General features: G+C 50.5%; 2 protein-coding genes across 4 annotated transcripts in view; one reads left to right on the forward strand and one right to left on the reverse strand.

The window, feature by feature from the left end:
* The window catches only part of Vwce (von Willebrand factor C and EGF domains), a 31,103-nt gene extending 18,572 nt beyond the window's left edge, over positions 1-12,531 (forward strand). For 2 of the 3 annotated variants that reach the window (XM_021636085.2, XM_021636086.2), the window contains 9 exons: positions 666-751; positions 1,859-1,976; positions 2,895-2,980; positions 4,136-4,232; positions 5,524-5,606; positions 6,729-6,819; positions 6,899-6,981; positions 7,312-7,375; positions 11,095-12,531. In XM_021636085.2, the coding sequence (XP_021491760.2) occupies positions 666-751; positions 1,859-1,976; positions 2,895-2,980; positions 4,136-4,232; positions 5,524-5,606; positions 6,729-6,819; positions 6,899-6,981; positions 7,312-7,375; positions 11,095-11,705 (1,319 nt within the window). In that variant the 3' untranslated portion in view covers positions 11,706-12,531. The remainder of the gene's footprint in view (positions 1-665; positions 752-1,858; positions 1,977-2,894; positions 2,981-4,135; positions 4,233-5,523; positions 5,607-6,728; positions 6,820-6,898; positions 6,982-7,311; positions 7,376-11,094) is intronic. The other variant, XM_060386621.1, reaches the window with a different exon arrangement.
* A 2,821-nt stretch (positions 12,532-15,352) lies between these two features.
* LOC110548106 (pepsin A-5) lies at positions 15,353-24,174 on the reverse strand. Its single transcript, XM_021636124.2, has 9 exons — positions 24,029-24,174; positions 22,712-22,871; positions 21,087-21,204; positions 20,894-21,012; positions 19,486-19,685; positions 18,025-18,141; positions 16,366-16,510; positions 16,178-16,276; positions 15,353-15,642 (listed from the first exon to the last, which is right to left on the reverse strand). Exons 1-9 carry the CDS (start codon positions 24,079-24,081, stop codon positions 15,490-15,492), a joined length of 1,164 nt encoding a protein of 387 aa, XP_021491799.1. The 5' UTR covers positions 24,082-24,174; the 3' UTR covers positions 15,353-15,489.
* Positions 24,175-27,352: the final 3,178 nt, after the last annotated feature.

Raw genomic sequence — 27,352 nt, forward strand, 5'->3', positions numbered from 1 at the left:
TAACTTGAGGCATTATGTTATTTTTGTCTTGTTTTTGTTTTTTTGGGACAGGGTCTCACTGTGTAGCTTTGGCTGTCCTGGAACTCACTACATAGATCAAGTTGGCATTGAACTCGCAGAGCTTTGCCTGCCTCTGCCTTCCTAGTGCTGAGACACAAGGCTTGAGACACCACGTCTGGCTTTGTTTTTTTTTTTTTTTTTTTTTTTTTTTTTAAGTTCTTTTTGTATAGTCGGTGAAATCTGTAGGGTGTGAACCGTCAGCATCCTTGCACAGGGAGGCATAGCTTCGGGAGCTATCAGCTTTGAGATGCGTAGCTGGGACCCACAGCAGCCTGAGTAGATATGTACTTTGTCAGGCTTTGGGGCTGGTTTTACCCTAAGGAGGATCTTCAGATGATCTTTGTCCAGTGTCTGGCTCAGCCCTCCTTGAGTTTCTTTCTCTGAAGCTGTTTGGGGACCCCCTGCCTCTTGGGTAATGGCCTCTTCTGTACATTTTTTTTTTTTTTTTTTAGGTTGTAATTGTGTGTAAATCTGTGATTTGGAGGCTGACAAGCACTCTGAGTTCTGGCAAGGGGCAGCTGCCCCACCCTTCCCTGCCCATCTGTCCACTCTTCTCCATGCCCCATCCAGAAAGCCCTGAGCCCTTCTGCCTTTGTCTCCTGCAGGGAGATGCTATTTCCATGGCCGATGGTACACGGACGGGGCTGTGTTCAGTGGGGGTGGTGACGAATGTACCACGTGCGTCTGCCAGGTAGGGTGTGAGGTTCCTGTACCTGTGATTCAGTGGAAGATGGAAAGGAAGTTGGGTGGGCAGCAGAGGAATTTACCCAGGATGCTTTTGCCGTGGAGAAGGTAACCTGCTGTGCAGTGAAAGGGAGAGACTGAAGCAGCAGTCACTGTAGGAATCTCCCATGCCCTACTACAGTCTCCATCAAGTCCAGTCGTCTTTGGCTCTGTATTGGTAGAGCACTTACTGTGGTCTGGGGACACACACCCTCAGCCCAGAAGAGTGCTAGCCCCCTCTCACTGGCAGCCTATGGCCTAGGTGGGCATGGCTGGGCACAGGATCTTCAAGCCTTCTTAGAAGGAGAGAGGGACAGTGCACACCTGAGGGGTGACCAGGACCAGTCTGGTGACATGCAAAGGGTGCAGTGCCTTCTGCTTGGAGCAGAGAAGAATGGAGGCAAGACACTTCTCAGGAGTGTGTCTTGGGAGGGGTCCCTGGAAGCAGGCTGGGAGGTGTGATCTTTATATAGTAGTTTATCAGCTCCTGAGTGCCCTCAGGAGAAATGAGCCAGGGAAGTAGTAGAGGGCAGAGAGGATGCGGGGAAGACACCTTCCGCCCATGGGCAGCTCTGCTCTGTGAATGGTGCCACAGAGGATGCTAATCTAGAGGAGGGAGCTGGGCTCTCAAAGCTGTGCACCAGGCAATTCTGTGCATAAGGACCAAGCACCCTTGCTGTCTCAGGAGGATATCTGTGTCTGGCCGGTGGGAAGGGCTCCCGGACGGCAGGCACTGTGGACTAGGCTAAGCTGCTAAGGCTGCGGGTGGTGGAGTGGCAAGTTGAGGTTGATGCCTGGAATAGTTCCCCAGCTATGGAGCAGAGTAGATTAGAGGGATGGGAGTGGATGGAACCAGGGTTAAGAGAGAAGGTGAGAGATGACAGGGGGAAGGCCACAGGACCTTCTTTCAGCTCCCTGAAAGGACTCACCCTTCTCTGCTTTTCTGTCTCCCTGGACATTTGTTTGGAGGACAGCTGCCCACCGTCCTTCTCTTCAGCCCTACGCAGCCCAGGGCTGGGAGCCAGCTTCACTGATGTGTGCCCCTCACTGATTCCTGCTCTTGCCCCTCTTCCAGAATGGGGAGATAGAGTGTTCCTTCACACCATGTCCAGAACTGGAGTGCCCCCGAGAGGAGTGGTGGCTGGGCCCAGGACAATGCTGTTTTACCTGTCGGGAGCCCACACCCACCACAGGTGAAGTCCGGCTGCATGGCCCCCAAGGGCTCAAGTGCACTTGGACTGATGGTGTGTGTGTGTGTGTGTGTGTTAGTAGTATGAGCATGTGTATTTTATATATGAGCACTGTGTGTGAGTTGTGACTATGTGTGTAAGTTTGTGGGTGTCCTTGGAAGGGTGCTTTGTATGAGCGTACCTGTAGGTGTGTACAGCTGTATATGCCTTTAAGTGTTGGCGTATGAATGATATCTGTGTATGGCTGTGCCTGTGTTTTATATGATATACCTGCAAATGCTCGTCTCTGTATGTTTGTGCCAGTTTTCTGTCATGTGTGTATGTAATGTGATGGATACATTTTTGTGCAAACGAATGTCTGTGTTTGACCTGTGTTAATGCATGTGATGCTGTTGTCTGGGATGTGTCTGTTTGAGACAGTGGCTGTGTGTGTATGCATTTCTATATATGCAAATATATATTTGTATTTTGTGGGGGGGGTTGCATCTTGTCAGAGGAATTTGTGTATATCTAAGTATTTCCATCTTTTTGAAAATGTATGTTTGCCTGTCTCTTATGTTTGTGTAAAAGTTTGCATACACTTATTTTTTGAGCTGGAGCTCATTGTACAGCATGGGCCAGCCTGACACTCACTGTGTAGACCAGGCTAGCCTGGAACTCACAGAGATGAGTTCCCAACATCCTGCCTGATGGGATTAAAGGCGTGCACTGGCACAGCCAGCTTTAAAGTACGCATACATTTGTGCTATATCTGTGAATGTTTCATCTTTAGAAGCGCAGTGCTGTAGTTCTGGGCAGGAGTATTCCCACCTACTGTGCATCTTTTTGTGCTGTTGTGGCTCCGTTGAGCTTGCCTTACCACTGAGCTACATCCCTGTCTCTCTGCCAAGTGTCTTTTCCCTTTGCTCCCTCTCCTGCCAGGCTGCTCTCTCGATGACAACGGGGTTGAGTTTCCGATTGGACAGATCTGGTCACCTGGTGATCCCTGTGAGTTATGCATCTGCCAGGTGACTGACAGCCTGCTCCCCTTCAGCTGCTTTCCGGAGCTGTCCCATTTGCCTCCCTGACAGAGGCAGGGCCACTGCCAGCCTGTCTCCCTCCTAGGCAGGGTTGGGACCCACTTGTCTTGCTTTCAGTGGAGGACTGAGGACAGGAGAGTTTGGTGGCTGCCTTAGATGCTATGGTTGACTCTGCTTGGGCAGGGAGCTGCTGACCTGAGGGTCTGCCTCAGGGGCCTCAGGAGGCCTCAGAGACTGTAGCCTGGGGTGTGGCCAGCTTAGGTAACTGGGGTGCCATTTCTTTGTCATGGGATGTTTCATCCTGACCAACACCTCGTCAAAGCTCATTAAGAATGTTCACTTGAAAGTCACATATGGCTACTTACCAAGAAGCTGCACAATGCTTCCCTTTCCATTCTGAGTGTCTGGGTCCCTGGGGGCTTTATTCCTCCAAATAAAGCAGGGTGGGGGTGGGGTGTCGACAGGGGGCCCCTGTCAGTCACACAGGATCTCCAGGCTCTCCACCTTAATCTCCAGCTGGTTGATGTTTAGGGTGCTTTGTGAGAAGCCGGCCTGAGCATGTCTGCTGCAGTTAGATGAGAAGTAAAAGCTGCCCGCTGCTGAGGCTCTCCTTCATAACTGATCCTGGCATTCGTTTTACAAGAGAGCGAAATAAGAGCCATAAATGTTCAAACTCTCAAGAAGAGGGGGGGAGAGAGAGAGAAGAGGAAGAAACCTAGTCTGGCATTTTGGTCTTCTGAAATAGGCATTTCCGGTGGAATAGTTTTCTATAAAAATAGGATTTTATTGTTCTCCATAGGTTTGGGGTGAGCCAGGGTTCCAGGGAAATGCTGAGAAGAATGTGGAGGGGGAGATGGTATGGCCCTGGCTGCTGCTGAGGGATAGGGTAGAAAGCAGAGAAGACAAAATCCCAGCTCTGACTTCCCTCTCTTGAGATAGGTGAACCCTTCTGGAAGATTCTAACACCTGTGCTAAGCAGCTGTTGACTGTCATGGGGGAGAGGTGGGGATGGCCCACCACTCCCCAGCCTCATCCTGGCATCCTTGAGGGCAAGCCACGGACAGTGGGCGGCGTTGTCTTTCCTCTGGCATAGGAAGCAGGCCCTGCTGCCCCAAGTCTTGGTGAAGCTCCTTCTTCCTGTAGGCAGATGGCTCTGTGAGCTGCAAAAGGACAGACTGTGTGGACTCTTGCCCTCACCCCATCCGGATCCCTGGACAGTGCTGTCCTGACTGTTCAGCAGGTAACCTTGGCTAGGCCCCACCTGTGCAGCACTTCTCAGCGCTTCTGGAGTTCCTGCCTGCTTTGCCTCAGGCCCCTCTGCACTAAGCACCCCTGGAACCTTATCTCCCTCGCTCTCCCAGCAACCCACAGCCCAGAGATATAAAGCGGCTTGCCTAAGGCAAAACTCTTGGGAACACATAGGAACCAGACATGAAAAGCTGGGCCAGTGAGAGAAAACACAAATAAGGATATATATATCCTTTTCCACTGTTTCAAAATTAAGTTTGTCATGGAAAAGCCATAGAGCAAGAATACATTTAAAAAGGGCCATCTCTGTTTGTGACACCCACACCTTTTGAAATATGTGTGTCATAGGTGTTTTGGTTTTTTTTTTTTAATCTTTCCCTAAGGGCTGGGCTTGTTGGCACAGGCCTGTAACCCCCCAGTACTAGGGAGAAAGAGACAGGAGGATCAAGTTTGGGCCAGATAGAAGAGTGTAGTTCAGAGCATGAGAATCTAATTTCAGAGAAACAAATAACAACGAAACAGGCAAAATAAAGTTAAAATATTTTTCTACTGTCTCACCTGCTTTTATTATATATATGTATATATATATGTGTGTGTATATGTGTATCTACATATACACATATACATATATGTATGTATACATACAGTTATATATATATACATACATACATATATGTATATAAATCACTTTTATTCCCGTTTGAGTCAAGGTCTCACTATATAACCCAGCTTGGCCTAGAATTAGCTTTTAAGCTTAGGATGTTCTGGAATTCCACGCTCCTGCCTCAGTTCTTGAATTCACCAGCTTATACCACCATGTGCCTTTGTACTTACCAGTATGTGAACAATTTCATCAAAGTAGAGTCTTTGGGAACGTCAGGGATGGGGGATACAGGGTCAGGGTCAGGGAGAGACAGGACTGGTCTGGAAAGCTGGAGTTTATTAGTGACAGGAGAGGGACAGAAACCTGACGTGTCTCCAGCACCACCTTGAGCCTCACGGCCCATCTGCCCGTTCACTCCCAGGGTCCTCAGCATACCCCCAGCCCCGGTTGAAGATACTGAAGCAAGACCCTAATGTCTTCTTTGCTCAACCCAGCTATAGAAAGCACCCAGCACTCATTCCAAGGATGCTTATCGTTTGCCTAACCTCTGAGCTGCCTGGAGAGGTGCTCAGCCTGACCCTTGCTACCCAGATAAACTTGCAACCTTTGCCCTGGCCAGGCACCTGGCCACAACCAGCCACCCCTCTGGCTGCTGCTCACCACGTGCTCTGTTTGGCAGGCTGCACCTACACAGGCAGAATCTTCTACAACAACGAGACCTTCCCGTCAGTGCTCGACCCCTGCCTGAGCTGCATCTGCCTGGTACGTCCCACCCAGCCTGACTCCAATCCCCAGCATCAGCTCCTTAACCCTGGAGAAGGGTCACCTACAGTCCTGCTGAAAGCCATCTCCCTGAAGCCTATCTAGCATGATTTTTTGTTCTTCAAGATAGGGTTTCTTGTGTAGCTCTTGTGTAGTCCTCTGTCATGGAACTCAGTCTGTATACCAGGCTGGCCTCGACTCACAGAGATCCACCTGCCTCTGTCTCCTGAGTGCTGGGATTAAAGGCGAGTGCCACTACTGCCTGGCCCTAGCACAATTTTTTAGCCAGGGTCAGGGAATCATTTGGAAACTGGCTGGTCCAGAATCCCTGCTTCTGGGTTGCTGAACTCAATGAATCTCATTTCTGGATGTGAGAACTAGCCAGCAGAGACCAAGTCATTTGCTTATGACTTCATGGCTAGTTAAAGGGCCAGGCCCTGAACTTAGTATACATACTCCCAGATCCACATTTACCCTCTAGAGCCACTCGATCTAAAAAGCGTGTTCGGTTAGAGCATACTGAATTTTCATATTTGGAAAATGAAGGACATAAGTCTCATCTCTTATCATGCTGATATAGTTAATGCTTGGTGGGAGCTGCTGTGTTCTGTGGCAGTATATCTTTGGGGTGTATATAAACCTCAGCCCCAGTTATGTGTTAAGAGGGGCAAGGTCCATACATGGATTGAGAAATGCAGGTTAAATATCTCTGTGACCCCCGAGTGAACCGCTGCCAACTGGCCCTGTATATTCTCAGCCACGTGCTTTGGGATATGTTGCTTCTAGGTCCTCCTTTTTTCCTCGGTTTCTATGCTTTTCTTAAGATGCTGGGGATGGAATCCAGGGCAGTGTACCACTGAGCTGCACCCCGGCTCTCTCCCTGCTGAGCTTATCTGGATAATTCTGCCTTTGTTCAAGGGGTCACTATTGTCAGGTTACCTTATGGATCAAGGGAAGTCAGGAAGTACCCTAGCGGGGAGAATATCATCCTCTACCTCCATCCTACCGTGGATGGCCAATGCTGCCGTCTAGATGGGCCCACCTTGCTGTGTGCCCTGTGCCTTCCCTAGCATCGTACTAGCTGTCCTCAGTGAGCGGCCATGTGTCTTTTGTGTCCTACAGCTGGGCTCGGTGGCCTGTTCACCTGTGGACTGTCCCATCACCTGTACCTACCCCTTCCACCCAGATGGCGAATGTTGCCCTGTATGCCATGGTGAGTGGGAGAAGCCACCCAGGTCTGAGTCCCCCCGGGAGTCCTGGATCTCATTGTTCTGCCTCCTCTGTCTCTGCAGACTGTAACTTCGAAGGGAGAAAGGTGATGAATGGTCAGGTGTTCGCCTTGGATGATGAGCCCTGTACCCGATGCATCTGCCAGGTGAGCTGGCCTTGAGGGCCTGGGGCTGCCAGCCAGGCCTGCTTGTCACACATGGGACCCCGAGCTAATGTGCCCATCCTTCTGCTGTTCACATTTCATGAACTGTCAGGGTACCTTTGCCCCTGGCCACTCATCCCTCTTTGGAAGTTCAGATGAAGGTGTCTTGCCATGGCTGGCATTACCTGTCATCCAGACCAGGGTCCAGGTATTTGGGCCTCTACCCAACACTTTTCTATGTGTCCCAGTGCTGGCACAAGAGGCCCTGTGGGCTCTGCTACAGATGGGCGGGGAACTCTGGGCTTTGTCCTATGTGTCTTTCTGCTTCTTCAGCTAGGAGAGGTGAGCTGTGAGAAGACGCCCTGCCAGCCAGTGTGTTCTGACCCCTCCTGCCCAGGTGAGCAGGCCCTGATCCCGAGCTTTCCTTACCATCTTCCACTGCAAAACCACTCAGAAAGATAGGCCTTCGAAGAGGTTGCCAAGGAGACCTAGGCTCAGCCAGAATTGCTGAAGGGCACCCATTTGTGGTTGGGCTGCAGGTTCTGGGCTGCTGTTATGAAATACCACAATGTCATGTGTTGCCTGCCCCCTCCCCCCCTTTTTTTTTTAACTTGTGTTGGTGCTATCTATGGATCAGAGTCCATAAAGGACAGCCAGTGCTGCGCCCTGAACCATCTGCAGCCTTGTCCACTCCTCACCTTTTTTTTTTTTGAGACAGGAGTTGTATGTTGCTGAGGCTGGCCTTGAACTCTTGATTTAAGCAGTCCTCCTGCTTCAGCCTTGTGAGTGCCGAGACGGTAGTCATGTGCCACTAGACTTGGCTGGTCCATGTGGTTCTTTATTGCACAGTCACAAACAGGACCCAGCTATCTGTTGTGCAGCCCTGAAGTCTTGATGTGGAGCACAGCTCTTTAGGAAAGCTCCCCATTGTCTGTGAGACCTCAGATGTGTCTGGGACGCTGCATGAGAGCACTGTCAAACCAACAGCAGAGAGGTTCCTAAGGGACTGACTGACTGGTAGCATCGACAGTATGGATACGGTGGACTGAGTGCGAGTTGCAGCCTGGGCAAGCCAAGGTGGGATGGATCTCATTCTGATACTCATCATGACACACAATTTAAAACACTCGAGTTGTTTCTTTCTGAAACTTTCTACTTACTATTTGAGAACAGGGATCGATCATGACAACTGAAGTGGCAGAAAACAAAACTTTGGTTAAGGGGGGGCTACCCTATTCTTTTCAGGGGGCTTTCCTGTCTCCTACCTCCCCAGTCCATTGAGTTCCCTCCCCTATGTTCCTCCCTTCTTTCTTTCCTTGTATTCCTATTTCCCTGGGCCTCCTTTCTTCTCTTCCTCTGTGTTTCTTTCTCTTCCTTCCATACACCTGTAATGTATCTCCTGTGGAAAATCCTGTGACTTTTTCTTTCCAAATCTTGTGGGTTGTGCCAGGACCAGGTGATTGATAGCGGAGGCAACTGGGTTAGAAGAGTGTCATGGGTAGATTGATCCGGTGTCTCACAACACATTACCATCCCCTGGACCCGAAGGAGGAAGCAGAGTGATGCAGATGGCTCCCGGGGTCTTCAAAACGGTTTAGAAGTTTATTTTTTCCAGTTTACTCTGTGCATAGATGTGTCTTCTTTATATGTTTTCAAACTTCTAGAGAGATGTCAGGTTTTCCCACTGTTTTACGGCTGACATTGCTTCCTGGGAAATGTCTGTTTCACATCTTTGGCCTCCCAAGGGCACGCCAAAACGTTGTCTGCTCCGGGAAGGTAAAGGGCTGGGAACCGCTGGCGACACAGTGTAAAGGTACCACGCCCCCAGCTTTCCAGAAACTCTTCCGCCAGCACACCAGACAGCCACTGAGCAGACACCCATTGAGCAATTCAGCTGGAATGCTTGGGCAGGGCCTGGTGTTATCTCTGTTTTCCTGGTGAGGTGGTAGAGCCTAGGGGAAGAAGGTTGTTTTTTTGGTTTTTGACTGTCCTGGACTCTCTTTGTAGACTTTGTTTTTTGTTTTGTTTTGAGATAGGGTTTCTCTGGGTAGCCTTGGTTGTCCTGGACTCACTTTGTAGACCAGGCTAGCCTCAAACTCACAGAGATCCACCTGCCTCTGCCTCCCTGAATGCTGGGATCACAGGCACGCACCACTGCACCTGGCTTGGGAATGAAGTTTTTAATTGGTGGTACTAGATTCTTTTTCCTTATCCTTTGCTCTGAGGTACTTCTCCATGTCGGGGGGACTAAGACCCTGAGAGGACATGTGCTGAGCCAACTTCTTTTCCCAGAACACACTGTCTCAGCTCTGGGAAACCAGAGCTCACCACACCCCTATTTCCACTCATATTTCCTTTCTGTAAAAGGAATGGTCACCGTTTCATCGGAAGAGAACGGGAATTGCTTCCATTTGATAATTTAAACATAACACCAGGGAGCCAGGTGGTGGCGGCAGTGGTGGTGGCGGCAGCGGCAGAAGCAGCGCACACCTTTGATCCCAGCACTCAGGAGGGAGAAGCAGGTGGATCTTTGTGAGCCAGCCTGGTCTACAGAGTGAGTTCCAGGACAGCCAAGGCTACACAGGGAAACCCTGTCTCGAAAAACCAAAACGAAAACCAAAGCAAAGCAAAACAAAACAAAACAAAAAAACAACCAACCAAAAAACCCACAAGGGACGGGTGAGATGGTTCAGCATATAAAGGTACCTGCCTCAAAGCCTGATGCTACAAGTTTGGTCCCCAGAGAACACACGGTGGAAGGAGAAAACTGACTCTTGTCAGATGTCCTCTGACTACTACATGTGTGCTGTGGCACACACATAAACACACCCACACCACACCACATCACATCACACCATACTCCACAATGTGATAAAAACAGTGATTTCCTTCAGAGACAGTATGCCACCCAGTCGACACATTTAAAGCATGTGATTTTTAGCTATGTGACGCTGCCCTCTGGAGGACTGTCGCGGTATAGCAGCAGGCACAGCAGCTGGTCCAGCCCACTGCAGGTGAACTTTTGCTTCGTTTATTTTTTAAGACAGAGTTTCTTTGTGTAGCCTTGGCTGTCCCGGACTTGCTTGGTAGACCAGGCTGGCCTTGAACTTACAGCTATCCGCCTGCCTCTGCCTTCCCAAGTGCTGGCATTACAGATGTGCACCGTCAGGCCTGGCTAGGTGAAGCTTCTTATATTCATTCCTCCTTCGCTTTTCACTGGATAGTTTCTTGTTGTTTAGCTTCCTTTCCTTCTATGGACCACACACCCTTACAACACGAGGAAAGGTGATAGGCTGAGAGTGTTATTCATTCACTCAGTGTTCACTGCACTTGTCTAGTATGCCTGAAGGCCCAGTTCAATCTCCAGCATCACATACATTAGGTGTCAGTGGTTCATGCCTATAATCTTAAAGCAGGAGGATTAAAAGTACAAGTTTGCTGGGCTAGGTGGCACAAGCCTTTAATTCCAGCAGGTAGGCAGATATCTGTGAGTTCAAGGCCAGCCTGGTCTCTACTCCAAGTCGCCTTTGCCTATATGGAATATTACTTCAAATTAAAAAAAAAATAGATAGTCTATTTTTAGATAGCTTTTGGCTTATAGCAAAATTGAGTAGAACATACAGCCTTCCTGTATTCTGATTCCACATATCCGTTTTCCCCACTAGCAACACCCCACAGCAGAGTGATGTACATATTGTCACTCACTGGTACCTGCCGTCAGTCTATGGCTGGCATGAGGGTTTAGGCTAAGACATCCTGTGCAGTCTTGCATCTGGCCCTCAGTCTTTTGGGATACCCCTTTTTGCAAGTAGGAAAACAGAGGCCCAGGATTAGACTCTCTCTCTCCTTATCCTTTGATCTCTGGCACTCCTCTATGTGGGGGAAAGCAAGACCCAAAAAGGAGACATTTTCCCAAAATCACACTGCAACTTCCTGGGAGGGTGACTTTAGTGAACTGCCCGCTTCCATTCATGGTTTCTTTTCAGCCTGCTATCCGTGAAGGTCGGAGGCAGCGCATGATGGGCCTCACAGGTGTGCTGAGCCCCTTCTGGGGATGGAGTATGGCATCCATCCCTAGAATGAACCCTTTTGACTCGGTTTCCCTCCTCTGTCCAGATTCCCTGTTTCCTCCGGAAGAAAAGCAACAACCCTCCCCTCACGGAGACCTCGTCAAAGCTGCTCGGAGCCCCCGTGGAGACACGGAAGTCCCTGTCAACTGTAGCTCCTGCCAAGGGCCCCCATCGGCATCACCTGCAAGGCCCATGTTCCAGCTCCTGCAGCTGATTTTAAGAACAAACCTGTCCAATGTACTGACTGCAACCCCAGGCCTGCCGGCAACCCAGACCTCATCCTCATCCCTGTTGGAGCCAGAGGGCCCATTTCTTGGGGCTCCTGGAGCCTCCCAGCCTCTTGAGCCCTCAGTGGAATCTTCTGTCTCTCCTGGACCCTCCGCTCTACCTCCAACCATTCCAGGGACCTCTTGGTCACCTGTCACCCCAGAGAGCTCTTCTTCAACCTTTGGGGCTCCGGTAGCGTTCCAGTGGCCCCTGTCTGCCACCCACTTGACTGAGGCGAAAGCACCTTCAACAACTAATCCTGTTCTCTCAGAGACCCTCACCACCCCCTCAAGGCCTCAAAGACTCTCTCCAGCTCTCCAGGACGCTTCCAACCCTGTTCTCCAAGAGCCCACAACAGACACCTCAGAGAAGGAAGAGCCTACCACCTGAGGGGGTACCAAGCAGGGGACATGCCAGACAGAGCTCTCTACCAATGGCCTTGTGTGTCTGACCTCCCCCCACCCCGGGTAAACCCAGTCAGGTGCGGAGAAGATCGTAGAGTGTGACGGTCTATCCATAAGTCAAGGAGAGAAGCAGCAGAGGAAATAGCCCAAACACCCCCTGACTTTAGAGTTTTAGCCTCCAGAATTGTGAGAACGTAAATTTCTGTTTAGCCCCACCCTTGTCTATGGTATTGGTTCCATGATACATGTAAGTCAGTCATGATACATGGCCCTGGTACATGAAGTCAGCAGTGCCCACTCTTGCTCAGGCAGAGAGCCATGCCTAGTGTGTTCCTGTCACTGCACACTCTGGACACTGATGTCACACAACATCTCTGTCATTATGCTTTGTTTTCAACGCTGATTTCATGTTTTGTTCATTCCAAGACATGTTCAGAACATACATTATGTCCCCATCTCTAATTTAAACGCTGGGCTGCTAACTCTCTTTCCTCCCAAGCTCACAGTCCAGGGCAGGGGACAGTTGCTCAGAAGGTAAATGCACTTTAGAGCGTGAAATGGGGACAGTGAGGGCGGGGGCAGGGATGGGCGAGGGAGGGCTGAAGCTTTCTCCCTTCTGTTTTCCATGTGGCCCACACTCAGCACTTTCACAGCACAAGATGACTTCCGGTTTCTAATTCTCTGCTTTTAGAATCTGGGTAGGAGTGGGGGGGGTTGCTTCCAATTTTTCCTGTTGTGTTTGTAGGTGCCCTGGGAAAAAAAAATTAACGTCAACAAATAAATTATAGCTAATAAATAAGTAAATAAATACATTTGCCACCGCGGGATTAATAGGTTTAAAGGTAGGGAGATTGCAGGACAGTGGCTTTTCTTGCTAAGTAACCACGGACATAGAAGGGATGATTAAGACCAGAGGGTGGAGCCTGCACCAACGTTTGTGTGTAGTACCTAAGATGGCCAGCAGGTGTCAGCACTCAGCGATCCACACCGGTGGCTGGTCCAGAAAGAACTCAGCAAAGGTAAGGTCTCCAGATCTTGATCTTTATAAAGTAATGTAAATTAGGGCTCCGTGGCTCACACCTGTAATCGCAGACCTCTGAAAGCTGAGGTTGGATGATTAGTAGTTCAAGGCCAGACTGGGCTACATGAAATCTGTCTGGAAAAAAAAAAAAAAGGCTGAGTTATAGTGGCACAAAGCTTTAATGCCAGCCCTTGAGAGGCAAAAGCAGGCACATCTCTATGAGTTCTAGGCCAGCCTGGTCTACATAGTGAGTTCCAGAAGAAGCCAGGGTTATGTAGGGAGTCCCTGACTCAAAAACAACAGCAACAACGATTTCCCCATACAACAAACAAACAAAAACATCACTTTCCCCAAAACAACCCCAAAAGCAAAAAAAAAAAGATGTTTAACTCTCCCTTCTCCTCAACTGTCTTAGTATTGGCCACTGGGCAGGGGGGTGGCCCACTAAGAAAAGTCCCAGGGAGAGGTGTCTTCCCCAGAACCATTATCGTGGTTCACTGATTCATGCTGGGTGTCACTGTCCATGTGGCCTGTCGGGTTTAAATAGCAATAACTCACGATGCTACATGACAGGCTCAGTTCTGAAGGTTGTATATGATGAAGTCATTGTCTTCACATATAGAGGATAACAGCATTTCCCCCCCTGTGATGGCCACCTGCTCTCATGGTGAGGCACTCTGGAAGTGGGAATGGGGGCCAAGGACAGATGACCTCTGGGACCATTGCAGGGAGGCGGGACATGGAGCCGGGTGTTCTTTTGGGTTGTCCTTTGTGCACGCTGTGTGTAGCCTGGAAGCCATTCCTCCCCCGACCTGGAAATTTCCTCAGCATCTTTCATTGTCATCCCTCCTGGCTCTCTCAAGTCTCCGCTGTACCACTCCCTTTGATCTGTCTCTGTGACTCCAAGGCAAGTTCCCAGGGTGCACCACAGGCCTGACCTGCAGATGCCCAGTGATCATGGACCGCGTGAGCTGACACCAAAGCAGCAGCTTCCATGGTGTGATGCATCGAAACAGAGTGTTACTCTGTTCTGCTCGCTCCTTCTGCTCTCTGCGTAGCCTCGGCCTGTGGGAAAAGCCATCCCAAATCAAGCACACCCTTTTTTGTTTTTAGAAGATTTATTGAAGTGTTTGGCCTGCATGTATATACACCGTGTGTGCGTGTGGTGCTCACGGAGGTCAGAGGAAGTCAATGGATCCTCAGGAATTGAAGTTACAGATGGTTATGAGCTGCCACATGGGTGCTCAGAACCAAACTCAGGTCCTCTGCAAGAGTAACAAGTGCTCTTAACTGCTGGGCCACCTCTCCAGCTATAAGTATGTCAGATTCTGACAGTCCAAATCAAGTGTTCCAATAGCTGTGCCCAGAAGTTTGGGATGGCTCATCTCAAGTAACAACTTTTTTTTTTTTTGGTGGGAGGAGCAGGTGCTGGGGATTGAACCTGGTGCTTCGCTTTGACCAGCCAAGTGGTCTACCACTGAGCTGTAGCCCCAGTCCTTTTACCTTTCCGTTTTTAAAGGGTTAATTTATATGTATGTCTGTGTGTGCACGTGTGTGAGGGTACTGAGAGAGGCCAGGAGTGGGTAGCGGATCCCTCGGAGGTGGAATTCAGTTGCTTTTGTGCTGGGCTCTGAATTCTGGTCGTCTGACAGAGCGGTAAGCAGAGCCACCTCTCCAGCTCTTCTTTTAGCTCTTGGTTGGCTATCACTAAGTCACACAGGCAGACCTTGACCTCAAGGTAGCCCAGGTAGGCCTCGAGCTTGTGTATCCCTCTGCTTCAGACTCTCCAGGCACTGAGATTACCAGCTTGTGCCATGAGGCCCGACATCCAGAACCTGTTTTTAATTTTCCTTTAAGCAACTTTCTGAGTGAGGGGGGGATAGACACTGGGAGAGCCAGATCAAGCGCTCTTAGCCGTCCAGAACATCCTTTGCCATTGTTCTCAGTGACTACTCTCCACTCCGGCACCAGGGTTCTAAGAAAACCGCCAATCACTCCAGGTCACAGACAAGACCCTCTGACCAAGCAGAGACAATCACAGCATCTCTTTAACCTCTGGCCAAGATATTTGGTCCAGGTGGACACACCACTCCTGGCGGACCAACCAGAGCCCTCTCTGCTACTCTGGGGTTTTTTTTTTTTTTTTTAAATCATCTGTGTCCTTCCTGCCCAGATACCTTCAGATATGACATCCTGGGGCTGGTAGCAGCAAAGCACTTGACCTTCAAAGACAAGAAAAAGAAGCTGAGCGGCAAAGAGACTCGAAGGAAAGGAGAGCAAGGAGAGGAGGAGGAAACGAATGCTCTGACTTCTAGGCCTGTGGTTGTTATCTTCTGCACTTTTCTTATGTCTGTCCTTAGTCTTTCTCTTCTTTCCTGCTGGCTGGACTTGGCTTCTCTTACCATGGGGACCACATGGCAGAGTTTTGCTTCTTATCATTCTGGAGACTGAGGCAGGAGGAGTGCTGAAAGTTGGAGATCTACCTAGACTATGATAGTGAGTTCTAGGCTAGCCTGAGCTACAGACTGAGACCCTGTCTCAAAGACTAAACCAAACCCAAACTAACTCCAACATACCCGGTCGACCCAGAAAGAGCAGCTGTTAGCATCAGTGGCTTTGTGAATGCAGTCTTTATTCCCTACACAGAACAGGGCTTTCTGGAGCTCACAGGATGGGAATGTCCTGTGAGCATTCAGGTCTGTGTTGGGGTTTGGGGATGCCTGGCTAGCCCCTGAAGGAGGCCCAGCACTCAAGCAGCAGGAGCCAGACCAATTCTGTTATTTTCCCGATCAAACACGGTGAAATACAGCCTCAGGAAAACATCCCCCAGCACCCACATCTCAGGATCTGATGGGTCTTCTAGGCCGTCCTCAAAGTTGCTACAGCACTTGTGTGGATGATCCTGGAAAAGAGCGGTGATACAGGAGCTCAGTGGGCAGCTGCTCAGCCTCTTCTTCTTCTTCTTCCCCTTCCCCCAACCCTGGTTCAGCCACTCCCTCTGCAGAGCAGGCTTTTCCTCCTCCCCTCTGGGCAGCTTCAGTCACTGCTCCCTGGGCTGGCACACTGTCCTCCATGCCCCTTGTCTGCAGATCCATCTATCCTGGCTGCCTCTGCGTGGTCCCCCAGGTCTATTTACATGAGGTCTCATCTTTCCTCTGCAATCTGGGAAACTCAGTGGTGCCACCACGCCCTGCTGATCCCTCAAAACTTATGGGAGGAGAAAGGAATGCCACACTGGCTTTTGCTGTTGTGTGGGCAGGCAGCCCTTGCCCGTGGGGTGGGTGAGGTGTGTGGTGGGTGGCGGTGAGGAAAACAGCAGCACCTGTAATGGCACATCCTCACCACCAGGGTGCGCCTTCCTCTCCCACCAAAGCCCAACCTTGATAATTCCTGCTATTTCCAGGGTTTGAAGAACAGTCCCACTGCAGGACTCTCACCTTTCTGATGTAGGCACTGGCTGGCACAGGGTAGGCGATGCCCTCGATGGTGAAGACAATATCCGGTAGGGTGTTGATGGCGTCACACTTGAGGACGTACTGCAAAGGTGGGGAGGCTGGAGGTTAGTCCAGCTCCTACTGCAGTAGCGCGTGGATAACCCAGAGCCGGCCTCCCACATAACCTTTACCTCGCCATCACCAGAGGCCTTGGCTCCGATGAGATTCTGGATGTTAAGGATCGAGTTTAGAGGGCCAGTCAGCAAGGAGGTACCGGTGTCCATAATGCCTTGGCAGCCTCCAACACAGGCGATGACCTCCCCGCTCATGGAGATGCTGGGAGGCAGGGGCCAAAGAGGACAGCAGGATTACTGTACAGGACCATTCCCAGACTTCAGACCTTCGGGTCTCCACACCCACCCTCCTGCACCGTCACTTTACCTTTTTCTGGTTTTTTGTTTGTTTGTTTTGTTTGTTGGTTTATTTAGAGTAAAGGTTCTGACCATGTTTTCTGAGCTGGTCTCCAATGTCTGAGTTCAAATGACCCCTCTGCTTCAGATTTCCCAGGAGCTGGGACTATATCTGGATGCCACCATATCTGCTGTCTTTTTAGGTACCTTGTCTGTTTTATTTGTTTCTTTGTTTTGAGACAAGGTCTTATGTAGCCCAGGTTGGCCTCAAACTCATTTCCTTTCTTCCTTTCTTCCTTTCTTCCTTTTTCTTCCTTTCTTCCTTTCTTTTTTTTAAATATTTATTTATTTTTTATTATTTATACAGTGTTTCTCCTTATTCATTTCTAGCAAGGGGTGAGGTGGCGATTCGCCGCTTGCAGGGCGCCCTGGTTCATGCACACGTACACTACTGGATGGCACCGTCCCTGGGTGCCTCCCTCAAGGGGCCTCACACCGGGATGCTCAGCGTATGCATGTCTGAGAGAGTAAATGAACGAAAGGAACAACAAGGAACGCGTGTGCCCGACCAGCTCCACAGCTCCGGAATGAAGGTAGGTCCCTGTGTGCACCACACGCTCCACGGCGGGGAGACAAGCAGCCATTTGCTACACAAGAGGCCACCTCCCCAGCAGACTGCCGCTGTGTCAACGCACCAGGCAGCACCCCAGGAAGCCCAGGCCCATGGCCAGACTGCCGATGTCCTGGAAGGCTGCTTGAGCTTCCGTCTGGCGGCTGTGCAGAGTCTGCTCAGTCTTCGTCCCCGTGTGCTCAGGTGTTTCAGGTCCCCAGGTGGCCGGGTCTCTAGTTCGGGCCCCTAGCCTGCTGTGTGGCTGTATTTGTTGCTTTCAGGTCTGAGGATGGAGACTTATCTCTGCTCGTGTCTATTCTCTGGTGTGGTACTCTCACTGTGGACCCAGGACTTTCTCTGCTTTGGACAGGAAGCTCCAAGTCCTGGGCAAACCAGGATGGAGGTTGCTCACTGTGACTGTTCAGTCCGATAGGACACCCTCCATCCCCCTCTCTTTTTAGGGTTTTCAGACCATGTATCCCACCCATCCCACTCTGCATGGGCCTCTTCCAGAGACTCCCGCCCATCCAGGTCTGTAGATGCCCTGGCTGTGATTCTGCTGAGGAGACCTGAGGGGTTATACACATGGCTTCGAGGAGGTGTGTCTGTGGTGCCGCAGACTGGATGTCTGTGTGTGTATGTGTGTCTCCGTGGTTGTACATATTTTTGTGTGACTGTCTTGTGACCCCATGTGTCAGCGACCTTGTGTGTGGATGTATGTACAGGCGCCGTCATGCATGGGCATGGGTCGGTGTTACTTCATGTGTGTGTGCGTGTGTGTGCACGTGTTGGAGGCAGCATCCAGGGGTAGGAATCAGCCAGGCGCTTACCTGTCCACAGATAACTGCCAGTAGCTAGGATTGGACACCGGCACCCAGTGAAGGTCTCCGTGGTAGTAGGAGGGGTCTACTCCGCCCAACATCAGCACGCTGCCTTTCTCGTCCTTGCTGGAGGGGAGAGGGTGCAAGGACTGGCTGCTCGGTGGAGGTCGGTGGGCCAGGCCCCTTAGGCCTGGCAGTATCCCTGACCCTGCCAGCACCGCTAGTGTGCCCATCCGCACCCACACAGCCCTGCACAGCGGCCATCCTCAGGAATTAAGACAAGGAGGCCCTTGTACCTGCCCCAGGCCGGTTACACAGCTCATGAGTGGCAAAGCTGAGATCCAGATGTGGATAATGGGTGTAGAGCTGGGCTCTGGACACCCCACCATTCTGTGGAACATTTGGATTCCTCCGGAAACTAGAGCAACTTTATGGTTGAAAGATACTGCGTCCAGAGGGGTGTGACTTCTCCCTATCTGGATTGTCACTTTCCGGAACACTGAGGCCTTGGGTAGCCAAGCGTGTGCTTTCTAGCTCGCACAGGTCTAGCTTCAGCTCAGGGAGCCCCACCCCCACTTTTAAGGCCTATTGGTTCTATCCGCCCGATACACTGCTGTCACAGTCACAGTCACTACCTGAGGTCTCTTTTCCCTTTGTTTATACCGTCCTGTCTTCTGCCCGCCCCCTTTTCTGTATCCTCACACAAGCTGTGTACAGAGTGGTACTCAGTGCTTAGTACGTACTTAATAAGAAGTAGTTGAATGAATGCATCATTGTGGAGTGGATTCAAGTGTTCCCAAGGGCCAGAGGCACTTGCATTAAGCTAGAGAGCTGGGATTCCTGGAACTCAGGTTCTCGGAGAGCCCGCAGCCATAGACACGCCTGCCCCCCCCCACCCGCCATGCGGGATCAAATCTCAAAGTTGGCAGGGAAGAGGCAAGTGTCAACAGGACCTGTGACCTGTGCTTTGCTTTCTCCCTTGTCCTCCAGATCTTTAGTCCACCAGGAACTTCAGTGTAGCTGAAGAGCTGATGGACTGGTCACCATCACGGGGAAGAATCCTGAGGGCTGAGCTTGGGTCCCGCTTCTCTAGATGGGGCACTAGAGTTGTTTGCCATCCTGGGCAAAGCCCTTCCCAGAGCCTTAGCTCATCTCTGACTGGAGAGATGGGACTAAAGGAGTCAGTGGAGGGTCTGACTGTCAGTACTGGAGGCTGTGTACACTGGGAGACATTCGTCTCTACTGAATAGCTCAGTGCCACTGCTGCAGTGTAAAAGCAGCCACAGGCAAGATGGAAACAAATGATCCAGTGAAGCCGTATTTACAGAAGCAGAGGATGGGCCAGATTTGGTGTCCATGGCAGGCAGATGCCTGGACGAGGCTATGTCTAAGGACCCTTCAGGGTCAGAGGGTCAACAATTCTTAATGCAACTGACAGCCTCGAAAAAGGCCGATTTGGCACAGGCTCACCTGCTCAAGTAGAAGGCAAAGAGATTCTGGGGGATGAGGCCTTGCATCCACAGGTTGTCAAAGACAGGTGTGACTCCTTGAAGGCCAAGGTCAGGGTAGCCCAGCCCCAGGATACCATCAAAGACTGCATATTCCATGAAAGTGCCCGGTTCCTCCAGGCTCAGGCCAAATGCCTGGGCCACAACCGTGAGGTCCCCGATCTGTGGGAGAAGAGGGCATTCTCACATAAGGCTCTGAAACCAGGGCTGTGGTATGGCTGGGAGTGGGTGGGGAGCTGGTTTGACCCACAGGGTATAACTGAGTCCTGGCCCTGCCATGGGTCACATGGATGTGAATCCCAGGGAGGAGTGGACAGGCAGGCCCCCTATGGCGCTGTGGGTTGTCACTGACCACCATCCTCCAGATGCCATCTGACCTTATACTCTTTTCCAAATGGGGAAACTGAGATGCTGAGTGTGACCTGACCAGAGGGATCCCACTTGAAGATCAATGGAGAGTAGGGCTTCTCCTTCAGGGTTGTTATTCATGGTGATCTTTTCTGCACCCTTGGGAGGTGGGAGGCTGCTATGACCAGGTGTTTAGTTGAATTTAGTTTTGTTTTTAAGATCGGGCTCGCTATGTATCCCTAGTTGGCCTGGAACTTGCTATGTGGACCATGCTGGTTTTGAATTCATAGAGCTCTGTCTGCTTCTGCCTTCTGGAATGCCTGACTAAGCCACCAGGGTTCTGAGGACTGGGAAAAGTGTAAGCATGAGTGTGTGAATTTGTATATGCATGTGTGTGTGTGTATGTGTGTGCGTGTTGTTCATGCATGCATGCATAGGATTTTGTTACTTCTCCAAGGCCTCCAAGGCCTCCCAGGGAAGAATCTTTTGATGGAGCATGGCTCTCCTGAATCAGCTTTCCCTGTCTGGAAGCTCAAGGGCCCTTGGCTGCTCCCACAGGTCTAAACCACACAGCTCTCCCCTGGGAGCACTTCCCACTTGCCTACTTACTCTGAATCACACCCCGGCTCTTTGGCTCGCCAGCAGTGTGACCTTGGGTAAGGCACTGGCTCTCTCTCACTCACCTGTGGGATGAAGCCCTAGCAATGCCCTCTTACTGAGAAAACTCATGGAGTCGTTTGGAAGGACGTGCTCAGCCTATTGTCTGGAACTGGGTAGTGTGTGCAAGTGGTTTATTTTTACACAGCTCTTTCTCTCTGCTCCTGGCAGAACCAACTTGTGCTCCCCTTTGGAGAAGGAACTGCAAATCTGAACCTTGGCTGCCTGTGGCTAGAAGGACTCATGGGGTGGGGCCTCCACAAGGTGGGTGGGCAGCTGGAGCAGAAAGGCTCTCCCAGCTAACCCTGCCATCGGTGTTCACACCCAGAGCCAGGCCCCGTGGCCGCCTCCAGCTCCCAAGTTACCTTGACAGTGTCGTAGGCGAGAAATCCTGACATCTCTCCTGAGCCATAGGCGACATTCACAGGTCGGCCCGAGACCAGGAAAGTGGAGGACCGCAGAGGGTTGAAGGTCTTGTGGTGAGCTGGAGGACACAGGCAGGAGGTGACCCTCAGGTGTGCTTATGAAGGACAGGGCAGGGCAGGGCAGGATGCTCACCACAGGCTGGGCTGGAACAATAGATGGATGGTACCCACAGGTCTGAAGAACCAGTATCCAAGACGACCTTGAACTCCTGAGGGGGCGTGCCGATGCTGATGATACCAATGTAGACCAGCTGCAGGTGAGAAGGGTTGTGGCTAGGGCCAGCCTGGCTGCCCTGTCTCTCACCTGGATTCTGGGGTGCCTGCCTTCACAGTGCTGTCCACACTGCCAAGCCTCTGTTCAAACCAGGGCTTCCTTTTAGGAACACTCCATCCTCTCCCAAAGGTCTTAAATTCTTCCACCTTTCAGGGTTCAGCCTGAGTGCCTCCTCCAGGCTGCCCTCCTGCCTCACTCTGGGCCTCTGTGCTCTTTGCCTTCTACAAAGTCAGAACAATTACTCTCAAGGCCACTCAGCCTGTCCTCTCATTGGGCATTTGTTTACAGCCCCCTGCCTTTTCCTCCCTCCATTCCTCTCCCTTTCTTTCTTTTTGGTAGGTCTCACTATGTAGCTCAGGCTGGCCTCAAACTCATGGTTCTCCTGCCTCAGTCTTCTGACTGCTGGGATTCCAGATGACATTCGTTCTCTGCCTGCTTCTTTGGCTAGGCTGTAAGACACTAGGCTTAGTAAGGTGTGGTGGCACTCATCTTTAATCCCAGCACTCAGGAGGTAGAGGCAGGTGGACCTCTGTGAGCTGGAGGCCAGACTGGTCTGCATAGTAAGTTCTAAGCCAGCTGGAGTTATACAGCTGTATACAGTAGAGTTATACAGTGAGAACTGTCTTAAAAACCCAAAGAAAGAAAGAAAGAAAGAAAGAAAGAAAGAAAGAAAGAAAGAAAGAAAGAAAGGAAGGAAGGAAGGAAGGAAGAAAGAAAGAAAGAAAGAAAGAAAGAAAGAAAGAAAGAAAGAAAGAAAGAAAGAAAGAAAGAAACCAGGTTCTGCTCTTCAGACATGATGTCTTGTGGGTTGGCTCAGCATCTAGCCCATCTCAGAGCCCACTAACTGCTCATTGGTTGGAATCTGAGTCTGCAGGGTTGGGGACTCCTGAGATACCAAGCGTGAGTTGCAGTTGGATTTGTTGGCGTTGCGTTAGACACAGCTCACCCTTGCTCAGAGCCTGGGTGAAAAAGAACAAAAGTCCAGGTACCCAGTGATGTTCACAGCATAGAGCAGGATATCTGTGTCATTGTTTCGGTCCAACCAGCCAAACAGGGTCTCCTGTTGTTCCTCATCCATTAATTTTTTTTTCTTTCATGTATGTGAGTATGTGTGATGCAAATAGAGGCCAGAGGAGGGCTGGGGCATCCTGCTCTCTCACTCTCCACCTTAGTCTTTTGAGATAGGATCTCTCCCCGAACATGGACTAGGCTGGCATGCTACAAGCCCCAGCTACTCTCCTGTTTCCGTTCCCACAGTGCTAGAGTCAGAGGTGTGGGTATCTTACGTGGATGTTAGGGATTTGAACTGCGGACCTCACACTTGAGCAGCAGGTGTTCTCAGCTGCTGGGCCATCCCAGCCCCTGCTCCCTACTCCTTCTGGCTTTAGGAACTCCAACCCTAATTCAGTATTCTCCAGAGGGGCCACAGTGCCTGGCAGAAGCTCCAGGCGGCGTTCAGGAGCCCCAGCTCCTGCTACACGTACATCTAGGTAGTTCCTCATGGGCTCATAGGTTACTGCTGGGTTCCCTCGCTGCTCCAGAAGCACACGGGCACGGCTTTGAGGGTACTTCTCCAGGTAATCCTTCAGCATGTGGCTCTCCCGCAGATTTTCTCGCATGGACTTAATCTTCATCAGAGGGATTCTTTAAAGGAGCATTAGGAAGGAAACCAAGTGAGAGACAGCTGCCACGGGCTGCCAAGAGGCAACCCCTTACACTGCGGCTGCAGAGTGGTTTTTCCGACGAAGGCTGCTATTGGAAAAGGCACAGAACACAACGGGAAGACCATGACTGAGTGCCTGGTTTCCAGTCCAGGTTTTGGTATTTGCTCTGGAGCAAGCCACAAGACCCTTCGGAACCTTTCTGAAAGGAAGATGGGGGGATAACACCCCTCGAGTTGAATGCTGGGGGTGGGGGTGATGGAAGGGGAATGAACACCTGCCATCCATTAGATCCTGATAGTGACAGCCATGGTGCACTGTCTTCTCCTAAGCAGCCTGGGAGGAAGGATCAGGGCATTCTACCCCCAGCCTCCTTACTTTGTGACTCAGCTTTGGTCACCACGCTGGTTACCATCAAAGCTAGGCCTAGCAGGTAGCCTCCTTGGTTTTCATTTTTTTTTTTTTCTTTTTGAGACAGGGTCTTATGTATTCTAGGCTGGCATCAGACTTGAGATATAACTGAGGATGACCTGATCATCCTCTCCCCACCTCCCAAAAGCTGAGATTACAGGCACGTGTCAGTGCGCGCAGGTGGAAAAAGCCCTCTAAACCCACCTTGTTTCAATCAGAAATGAGGGAGGAGAGAAAATGAAAAATTCGAGAGAGCTAAAGCAGGAGAATGATGAGTTAGGGACATGATGAGGCCTGAGCCCAGAGAGAGAGAAATAGAGGTCGGTGGACACAGAGACTCTCAAAGAGGTGGGAAGATACAGATCTATAGAGACAGACAGACAGACAGACATCCTGAGAGAGATCTAAAAGACAATGCAGAAGAAATACCCCCTCAGCTGCCCAAGCTGTGCAGTGAAAGATTCTGGGAGTGACATCAGCACAGCTCACTATATGACTGTGCCCTTGGAGGTGGGTGGCCCTGCACACTTGGCCCCAAGAATTCTAGGCCCTTTCTGCATTCCTGGCAAACTATCACTGATGAACGGACACCTGAACTTTATGAAAGCCAGGGAGGATTTCATTTCCTTTTTCACCCCGGGATGAGCAGGGGAAAAAGAGGGTCAGGCAGTTTTACAAGGGTGAGAAGGAGCCCAGGCAGACAGCCGCTAGCACTCATTTTCTACTTACGTGACCAAGCATTCTGAGAGGGCCACAAGACCAAGAACCCAAAGCCACTTCATGATCTCTTCTGAGGCTGAAGGTGCTAGGGAGAAGAGTTCTGGGCCTGAAGCTGTGCGGGGAACTGCTTATTAAGTATGGCCTGCTCTAATCAGCCTCTGGAGGGCCACCAAGGGGCCCGATAAGCAATACAAACTTCCCCGATAACATCTTTACCCAGTCAGGGCAGGAGGTGCCTAGAAATTCTCAGAATCTGGGGAGTTTTAGTGGCTGGGAATGTAACACCAAAGCTACCTGACTTCACAGAGTGGGGAGACTCTTGCTATCTTGGTGATAAAGACACTGTAGACAAAGTGTTTTATAAAAGTAGGTGCCAGGTGCGTGTCCGCCCTTCAGATCCCACGCAGTTCCCAACTGGCCCATGACGTGTGTTCCATGGTCCCCACTGTCCTTACTAGAGAGCAGGTTGCTGGGAGGGAAAGAAGGTCACGTTTGACAACCTGAGTGTGATATCCAGGACCCACGTTGTAGGAAGATAGAACTGACTTCCACAATCTCTCCTTTTTTTATTATGTATTTTATTGATGTATTTATTCTTATTTATGTGCGTTGGTGTTTTGCCTGCATGTATGTCTGTGTGAGGGTGTCAGATCCTCTGGAACTGGAGTTACAGACAGTTGTGAGCTGCCATGTGGGTGCCGGGAATTGAACCTTGGTTCTCTGGAGGAGCAGCTAATGCTCTTAACCGCTTAAGCCATCTCTCTGCACCCCCTCCCCCACAAGCTTTTTTAATATCTCAGGCACCCACCCACATAAAACAAACAAACAAACAATATAATGTTAAAAAATGTAAAATGTATCCATGACAAATGAAATAATTTAAAAAGTTTACTTTTCTCCAAAGAGCAAAAGAGAGTAGACAGAGAGAGAGAGAGAGAGAGAGAGAGAGAGAGAGAATAGGCAGTCAGTCCTTGCCTCATGGAGTTTGCTGTCTGGAGCAAGGTGGGCATACTCAGGACGGAGGAGGCAAAGTGGGTAGGTAAGTAAGTTGTCTGGGTGGCCATGGTAGGCATGATGCAGCACCATTGTCTAACCACCCACCAGGGGGCAGTCCTGAGTCAGCTCGGACCTGCCACTACCAGGCTGGAAGCGAAGCCCCATGGTGCCAAGTTGGCTGCATTTTCAAGAGAAATCAGAGCTGGGATAGTTATGGGAAATTCCTGCTCTTTAAATGTCAGCAGCTGGGATATTATGATGCATGCACTTTGGCTTCCGTACACTGTTCCTGGCTCCTAAGTTCCTCCCTGCAAACAGGAGAGAAGACACTCTTCACCCCAGAGTGTGCATGCTCCATGCACGGGAAGAATCCGTTAACCTTAGCTCTCACCCCTTCCGCTCTGTCAAACATTTTGACATTCTTCTTGAGGCTCCTGTGACAAAGTCCCCATAGGAAAGCAAATGGACAGGGTTTGGGGTTCCTGTAGTGTACACTGCACCATCGGAAACCCACCATTTCCAGGGGATCCAATGCCCTCTTTTGCCCCCCCTTCTCTCTTTCAAATGAGTGAGCAAGCAACCACCCCTCCCCCAATAACGGAAGTGTTTCTCCAAGCTCTGAGCCACTCAAAAAAACGATCCAAACTCAAGGAAGGCTCTCAGGAACCTTAACTGATATCCAGTTGGGGAGAAGCACAGAGAATGCAACATGCAGGTGTGGGCTGGCATCCAGAGCATGGTGCAGCCAAGGGGCTGAGCCTCGCTGTGGAATCTGCGGTCATCTCCAGGTGAGCCAAAGCAATGACTTTAGAAAACAATCCCCACTTGATGAGGGTCTGTTACCGCTCCCCCGATAGGACCCAGGTTTGTCTGTCCTTTCAGACATGCAAATATATAGTTATCTTCTTAAGCATCTTGTCAACCCCCCCCCAGGAGCCTTTGGCCTGGGGTACACGTGTTCACCTTAAACTGTACTACTGTATAGAATACAGAATAATACTGCTCTCCTCCCAGGAGTCCAGGGCCCTTGTTCTTCTTACTGCTCCTGGGAACAACAGAGGCAGGTCTGACCTCAAGGTTTGGGTGGTAGGTAGAGTTGAAGCCCTGTCCTTCATGCCTCCCTTTTGCACATTGACTAGGCAAGCAGGTCATTCCCAAGTGGCTATGCCCATCCATCCATTGCTAGCCCCTAGTGAGGGTGCCTTGAAATACTGCTCTTCCTGCCTGTCTCCTGAGGGCTAGGTTTTCAAGTGTGAGTTATGTTGTCTGGTTTCTGCAGAGCAGAGCAGAGCAGGGGACGGAGCCCAGGGCTCTCTGCATGCCAGGCAAGCACTCTACTGACCGAGCCCTGCCTGCCCTATCTCCCCCTCCCAGCACACATTTTAAAAATTACGTTTATTTACTTATGTGTGTGGCAGTGTCGTACGGAGGTCTCGGGGGCTCAGGAAGCTGCTTTTCTCTTCTGCTGTGTGGGTCCTGGAGATGAATCATCCGATTTAGTAGTAGACACCTTTATCTGCTGAGGTATCTTACTGCTCCCAACACTTTAAATTTTTAAAATTCAGGTGTTGTGTGTGTGTGTGTGTGAGTGTGGCACACCTACACATGTGGGTGGATGCCAGAAGAGGGTGCTGAACCTCCCAAAGCTGAAGTTACAAGTGTTTTGTGAGCCACCCACTTAAAAAAAAATGTATGTTTTATTATTACTTTATGTGTGTGGGTGTTTTGCCTGCACGTATGTCTATGTGCCAGGTGCATGCTCGGTGTCTATGGAGGCCAGAAGAGGGTGCTGGATCCCCTAAAATCGGATTTACAGACATCTGTGAGCCGCCACGTGGGTGCTGGGAATTGAACCTGGGTTCTGAAAGAACAGCCAGTGCTTTTAACCATTAAATCATCTCTGAAGTGGCATAAAAGGGAGACTTCTCCACAAAAACGTCTTAGGAACCAGCAAACAAATGTAGTATAGGTGAGTGTGCACTAGAGCCCAGTTCACAATTTATTGGTTAAAACTCACTGTGTTTTATTTGCTGTGTTGGGGATCAAACACAGGGCCTCACACATGCTGGCAAGCACTGTCTGATTGGGCTGCCTCCGTGGCCCTTTAAAGGGATTTTAGGAGGAAGAATGCTGAGTGACATGAAAGGCAGTCAGCTGGGACTGGAGCTCAGTTAGCTGAGCGCTTGCCTAGCACTCCCTGCACTCCATTTCAGGCACCACATAAAGCAGGTGCAGTATCAAAGATCAGCGATTGGGAGAGGGAGTGTGGAGCATCAGGAGTTCAAGGCCAGCTTTGATTACAAAGCAAGTCTGAGGCCAGCTTTGATTATGTAAGAC

This window comes from Meriones unguiculatus, chromosome 1 (genome assembly GCF_030254825.1).
Source record: "Meriones unguiculatus strain TT.TT164.6M chromosome 1, Bangor_MerUng_6.1, whole genome shotgun sequence".
Lineage (NCBI taxonomy): Eukaryota > Metazoa > Chordata > Mammalia > Rodentia > Muridae > Meriones > Meriones unguiculatus.